The sequence below is a fragment of the Armigeres subalbatus genome, unplaced genomic scaffold (assembly GCF_024139115.2).
Source record: "Armigeres subalbatus isolate Guangzhou_Male unplaced genomic scaffold, GZ_Asu_2 Contig1359, whole genome shotgun sequence".
In the NCBI taxonomy this organism is placed as follows: Eukaryota; Metazoa; Arthropoda; class Insecta; order Diptera; family Culicidae; genus Armigeres; species Armigeres subalbatus.
This window is the reverse complement of record NW_026942131.1, coordinates 1-7,425: the sequence shown is the minus strand read 5'-3', so window position 1 is coordinate 7,425 and position 7,425 is coordinate 1. Positions and strand designations below refer to the sequence as shown.

The window sequence follows — 7,425 nt, the reverse complement described above, 5'->3', positions numbered from 1 at the left end:
CATAGCATTAGTGCCGGTCCGAGCAAAGGCTGTCAGCAAAAGATTGCTACAGCAATTTATTCAATAATGTGATGTTTGCAACGATTTGGATTTTGTCGACATAACATGAAATTTTCCAGCGAGACTCAAACTTTGTATTTTCCTGTTGATGATTGAAAAAGAAATCGGTTCCGAGATGAATTTTATTCAAAGCGCAACGCTAATGTCGGTAGTTGAATCCCAAGCAAGTATCGGAAGGAGACCATGCAAACAATTGATTCGCATTATGACTGAAGAGAATTGTATGCTGTCAGTATTAATGTTTGCTACAGATTTTTTGACGTAAACTACGTCTAAGGGGAAGACTCAGATACAGGGTGTTATACGGAAATTTCAAAATTCGAGACCGTCACAAAAATTAGGATAGATTTCAAACGCTAATAGCGTCTTTATCATTCGATGGATTTTCGACATTTGCTTATCAATTGATCCGGAAACCCTTCAGCCATTTGCCAATTCTATTGATACTATTGATTATCATTGAATGCTTAATTTTTTTTGACGTAGGACTACGTCTGTGTTTTCTATATTGGGGTACACTTTACGATTGCGAAAATTGGGGACCGTCACGAAAATATGATAGACTGTTGGCGCAATAGATGGCAAGCAGGCAACTCTATCCACCGACATCCCTGAAGCGCTGCCTGATAGCTGTCAAGGCGTCGCGTCAACATACTCCAGATGTCATGGCAATGTGTCATGTAATACTTCCGGCCTTACATTACCTTAGTCGTAATAGAGTGAGGAATCATTATCGTGCGTTCCGTGCGAAATAAATAATCTTCAGTTATTATAATAAGATAATTTCTAGTTTGTTTCTCTGAAGTGAGCTATATATTTAGCGATAAAGTGAGGTTTCGACAAATCATCGGTGTTCAAGTATCACTACAATATTGAGGTTAGTTAAACTCGTGTCCATTGAATTCTTGCTTGTAATTCCGTAATTACTATGTAGTATAGGGTCCGTGAATTCCGCATTACGAGTTCGTCTATCCATCTGAAAGTAAAGAGAATCCTGAAAAGAAACAGTAAGAAGAATATATATATAAAAGTGATGATATCAAAATACTTACATAATTACCCTAGATCCACAGCGCGAAAACCAGAACAGTACCTTAGGGTGAACTAGTGAATAGTGGTCCACCGAATTGTAAGTGATAAATACTACAACAAATCTTTGTACTTACCTGTTAATTCATATTCTAGTTGAAGCTCATAATAAAGCTCTCGAAACCGGTTCTACCCAAAATTCACCCTGAACTTTTTCGACAAACTTCAAAATTCGCGGTGGCATGGACGGCAAACAGGATAAGAGAAGAGCCAGAGGACGGTGCGGCGAGGAATCTAGCTGTACCGCTTGCCAACGACCAGATAATGCGGAGGATATGGTCCAATGCGACCATTGCGACGTTTGGAAACACTTTTCGTGTGCCGGTGTGGACGAGAGCATAACTGGTAGATCGTTTATGTGCGGTGACTGCTCAGTCAGAGAGACCGAAGACGTTATTTCGCTGCGAAGTGCATCAAGTAAATCCAGCTCGGCGTCCGTTTTCTCAATCTGCCTGAATGCACTCGTCGAACGGCAACAGCTAGAACGAGCTCGTTTGGAACTGGAAATGCAACGCCGGCATGTTGACGAACAGCAGAAACTCGTCGACAAGGCTTTGGGAGTAGATGATCTGGATGTCCGTGGTGATGTAGGTTTGCCTGGTGCTGCGAACCGCAAAACGACTATATCAAGTAAGCTGGCCGCTTTGTCAACTCTTCCAGACAAGCCGCTTGCTGAAGTCTATCGTCGTTCAAAATCATAATCTGAAGCTCCTAAGTCGACCGAACCAGTTATGGTTTCCATTCCTTTTACAAGGCTGGAACCGAACACCGTGAAGTACTTGCAGGGGAAGAAGGACCCCCAAGCTGCCTTGAAAGAACTCAGGAACCGGATTGAGCAGTGCGAGACTCGCGCCAATCCTACGTCTGATCAGCTGTCAAATCTACAATCGCAGCTGGAATTATGTCGGAAAATTTTAGAAGGGCTGCAAACCAATAGCCGAGAAAACGAGTCAGACCCGACGAAGTTAGAGAAGCTGCTGCAGCATAAGCCAGTCACGAGCCAGCCTACGTGTGTGGGGAAACAGACAGGTGCCATACCGAAGGTAAACCGAATGTTGCAATCGGTTCCCGAGAGCGATCGAATTCAGCCTGAAAGTGATTCAGAACTTGGCGCCATTGGAGGAACCATGCCGCTGAATGATATTTGGCCGCTGAGGACGTCGGTAAGCCACAGTTGCCGGCCATCGGTAAGTCAACCAGCGGAACCCCCAGGTAAGCGTCAAGCCTTGAGTCACTCCACTGAACATATAAGCAAATTAGTCCCTGATCATTGCCCCACGACCAATAAACCATTAATCAAAAGGCAGCAGCGAATCTTCGCGCGCCCGGGAGAAATTGATCTGCCTCTTACAAATCCAAATGAGCAGCTGCGAGATTCATTCGCGCTCTCGAACGATGAATTCGTCCTCAACTCCCAATCCGAAAAAATTCCAACAGACGAACAAACGCGAAATCTCCCCCTGCGTACTGTTTAGTCGTCTCAGCCCCCTCGTCAGTCATCACGTCCCCAACAAGATCCGATTGGACCTACCAAACATCAGCTGGCAGCTAGACAGTCCCTGGCAAAAGAACTACCTCTATTCAGCGGAGATCCGGCCGAGTGGCCAATTTGTGTCTCCAACTACCGCTATACGACCGAAGCTCGCGGTTTCTCGGACGGAGAAAACATTTTGCGCCTCCAATTATGCCTAACAGGACCAGCGCTCGAAACAGTGTGCAGTCGGTTAGTGTTACCCACGGCAGTACCACAAGTGATCGAGACCCTTCGAATGCGATTTGGTCGCCCGGAGTTGCTGATCAACGCGTTACTACGAAAAGAGCGGCATATTCCGGCTCCAAAGTCCGACTCCGACAAGCGTTGAAGGACTCATCGAATTCGGAATGGCGGTGCAGGCATTATGTGACCACATAGAAGCAGCGGATGAACGCGCTCACCTGTCTAACCCTTCACTACTGCAGGAGCTTGTCGCAAAACTTCCGGCAGACCAGCGGATGATGTGGGCAGGGTACAAACGTGGTTTCCAACAAGTTGATTTGAAAATCTTCGGCGATTACATGGCATCGGTGGTGCAGGATGCGACAAGTGTGGTTACTTTCGAACCAGAGGTAAAACGGAGCAGCGCTCGTGATCGTTCAAAGCATGGGGGATTCATCAATTCTCACGCTACAGGAGCATCTAGCAGATCACCGACTGATGCGAAGGAACTGCCAAAAGTTCTCGATTGTGTCTATTGCAAAGGCAGTGGGCACCGTGTGCGAGACTGCAATTCGTTCAAACAGTTGAGTGTCAACGATCGCTGGCGCAGGATTCCTCTTCAGTCATGGAAGAAGGGCGTGCCGAGCTCGGAAGATTTGCGATATTGATGGTTGTCGATATAGTCATCATAAACTTCTACATTCCTCCGGTGGACCTCCAAAACTGACCGCTCCACGAGTTCAGGTAGCCGAGAACCATACCCATCGTCTCCTAACATCTTCCACTATGTTTCGAATCATTCCGGTTACTCTACACGGAGCCAATAGTTCTATCAACACTTTCGCTTTCCTTGATGAAGGCTCGGATTTAACATTGGTAGAACGGGACTTAGTAACCATGCTAGGTGTAAAGGAAACTCCACTACCGTTATGTCTACGATGGACTGGCAATACATCGCGTGAAGAGAAGGAATCACAAAATATTACAATCGAGATTAACGGGATCAGCCTGGACAAACGGCGGCAGCTTTTGAACGCGCGAACGGTTCAGAGCCTTGGTCTTCCCAAACAAAGTTTTGACATGGAAGAAGCGGTAAAAGTGCATAAGCACCTGAAAGGTATTCCAATCGCAAGCTACCAGAATGCAGTTCCCAAGATTCTCATCGGAGTGGATAATCTGCGTCTCGCGGTGCCACTGAAAGTTAGGGAAGGAGAAGGAATCGCTCCAGTGGCAGTCAAAACCAGACTTGGCTGGTGTGTTTATGGGCCTCGTGGAAATAATAATCATGGATCGTATAGCTTCCATGTTTGTGGATGTCTATGTGATGAAACGCTTCACGAAGCAGTCAAAAGTTTCTTCACCGTTGAAGGAACTGGAACAACAATGACGGAAATCCCGATGTCTACGGAGGACGAACGAGCGTTAACTATAATGGAAGCTACTACCAAGCGAGTGGGCAAACGTTTCGAAACAGGACTGATTTGGAAAGAAGATTGGGTGGAATTCCCGAACAGCTACTCTATGGCAGTGCGCCGACTAGAATGTCTAGAACGCAGGATGGATCGCGATACGGGACTGAAGGAGAATCTCCACAGGCAAATACGAGAATACAAAGTGAAAGGCTACGCACATAAGGCCACGGAAGCAGAATTGGAGGCAGCGGACCCTAGGAGGGTGTGGTATCTTCCTGTAGGAGCGGTGATAAATCCCAAGAAACCCAACAAGGTGCGTGTAATCTGGGATGCAGCTGCCAAAGTCGATGGGGTATCATTGAACAGCGCACTCCTCAAAGGCCCGGATCAACTTTCTTCTCTTCCGGCTATTCTTTTTCGATTCCGGCTTTATCGGGTGGCGATCAGCTCGGATATCCAGGAAATGTTTCACCAGGTCAGGATCCGTGAAGAAGATAAGAACTCTCAACGATTCCTTTGGCGTGCTGACCCATCTATGAAACCAGAAGTCCACTTGATGGATGTCGCTACCTTCGGTAGCACTTGCTCGCCAGCTTCGGCGCAATTCGTTAAAAATCGAAACGCGGAGCTGCATCGACAACTGTATCCAGAAGCAGCGAAAGCGATCGTCAACGACCATTACGTCGACGATTATCTGGCCAGTTTTGGTACAGAGGAGGAGGCAGTGCAGGTAGCACGAGACGTACGACTCGTACACGCCAACGGAGGATTCTCACTGCACAACTGGCGCTCGAACAGCCGGGAGGTTCTAAAACAGTTAGATGTGGTCCAACCTGCCACTAACAAAAGTCTACTTCTTGCCCAAAGTGAGAATACGGAAAGGGTTCTCGGAATGCTTTGGAATCCCGTAACCGACATGCTGAGCTTCTCGACCCAGATGAGTGTTGAAATGCAGGAGTTAATTCGAACCGCTACAAAACCAACGAAGAGACAAGTGTTACGGTGTGTTATGACGCTGTTCGATCCATTGGGGATGCTCGCACCGTTCCTCATACACGGCAAGGTGTTAATTCAAGACCTATGGAGAGAGGGCACTAAATGGGACGAGCAAATCGGTCCTGATGCATATGTGAAGTGGCAGCGATGGATCCGGATGATCGAGTATATTAGTGATGTACAAATTCCACGATGTTATTTCCGTCACGCTAACCAGACAACCTATCAAAACTCTGAGCTACATGTGTTTGTTGACGCCAGCGAAGTAGCGTATTCGTGTGTAATCTATTTGCGCACGCTCAGCGAAGGAAGTGACCCACGATGCTGCATTGTGGCTGCCAAATCCAAGGTCGCTCCAATAAAACCAATGTCCATACCGAGGCTGGAGCTACAAGGATGTGTTTTGGGCGTGCGTTGGTCTAAGTTCGTCAGGGAAAATCACGATATTCCAATTACAAGAACGGTGTTCTGGACGGACTCCAGAACGGCACTGGCATGGATCCGAGCAGACCCCAGAAGTTATCGACAGTTCGTGTCCTTCAGGGTAGGTGAAATTCTTGAGCACACGATGGCAAGCGAATGGCGATGGGTTCCATCAAAGGCGAACCCAGCAGACGAGGCGACCAAATGGGGCAGCGGACCATACTTTGACCCCAATAGTAAGTGGTTTCAAGGTCCAGAATTTCTGAAACTACCCGAAACTGATTGGCCTTGCCCTAAAGAACCAGTGACTTCTACTACAGAAGACATACGCGCATCCATCCTGCACCATTCCACCTACGAGCAGGTTATTGATTTTCATCGATTCTCCTCTTGGAATCGGTTGCATCGAGCAACTGCTTATGTACTTAGATTCCTGCATAATTCTACCAACAAGCATCCGAAGCATACCGGACCACTTCAACAGGAAGAACTTCGTGCGGCGGAGGAAACGATTTTCAAGTTGGTGCAGCGAGAATGCTACCCGGAAGAGCTCACTGCATTATCAGGAAGAGCACCTAATCGAACTGGACAGGAAATAATTGGTAAACAAAGCTCCATTTATCGATTGTTGCCGATTTTGGACAACCATGGTTTGCTGCGTGAGCGAGGTCGGATTGGCGCAGCTGAGAACGTTGCCTTCAACGTGCGTCATCCTATCATTCTCCCGAGGAAACATCCAGTTACTGAGCTTCTAGTTCGCCGATATCACCAAGAATACCGCCATGGAAATGCGGAAACCGTGGTGAATGAAATCCGCCAATTGTATACGATTCCAAGGCTTCGAATAATAGTTAAGAAAGTGAGCTACGACTGCACATCTTGTAAAATCCGTCGAGCAAAACCAGTGATCCCACTAATGGCACCACTTCCTGCTGCCCGCATGGCCCACCATGAACGAGCTTTCACCTATACCGGAGTAGACTACTTTGGGCCACTACTGGTGAAACTAGGAAGGTCCAACGTCAAACGCTGGATCGCACTGTTTACGTGCTTGACGGTACGGGCCGTCCACCTCGAAGTCGCATACAGTTTGTCGACGGAATCTTGTATATCATGTGTTCGACGATTCGTAAGTCGCCGAGGTCCTCCCGCTGAGTTCTATAGCGACAATGGAACGAACTTTCAAGGAGCCAACCGAGTATTGCAGTACCAAATAAGCCAGGGACTCTTCGCAACCTTTACAAGTACAACTACAAAGTGGAACTTCATCCCACCAGGAGCGCCCCACATGGGCGGAGCGTGGGAACGTCTGGTGCAGTCGGTGAAAAATGCGATCGGCGAAGCGTACAACGAAGGGAAACTTGATGACGAGGGGCTGCAGACGTTGGTCGTGGAGGCAGAGCATATGGTGAACTCAAGGCCTCTGACGTACATGCCACTCGAGTCTGAGGAGGCAGAGGCGCTCACACCGAACCATTTCTTGCTACTGAATTCTACCGGGGTAAAGTATCGCGATGGAGAAGTCACATCTGTAGTCTATTGCCATCCAAATGAAATAGAACGCAGGAAAATTCTGGGAAAATCCTGGGGGTTGGTACAGCGGCAGCTTGATGTTCTCTGGAAACGTTGGCTGGTAGAATACCTGCCGGTAATTCGTCGGCAACCCAAATGGTTTGATGAAACCCGAGCACTAGTGGCAGGCGACCTTGTAGTAGTCGCGGAGCCGACGAAGCGTAACGGATGGCAGCG

General features: G+C 47.7%; 1 protein-coding gene across 1 annotated transcript; it reads left to right on the top strand.

Moving 5' to 3' along the window:
* Positions 1-3,631: 3,631 nt before the first annotated feature.
* LOC134202689 (uncharacterized) lies at positions 3,632-7,177 on the top strand (the record flags this gene model as incomplete). Its single annotated transcript, XM_062677708.1, has 1 exon — positions 3,632-7,177. A coding segment is annotated over exon 1 (3,546 nt), but the record flags the coding sequence as incomplete, so codon positions are not given.
* Positions 7,178-7,425: the final 248 nt, after the last annotated feature.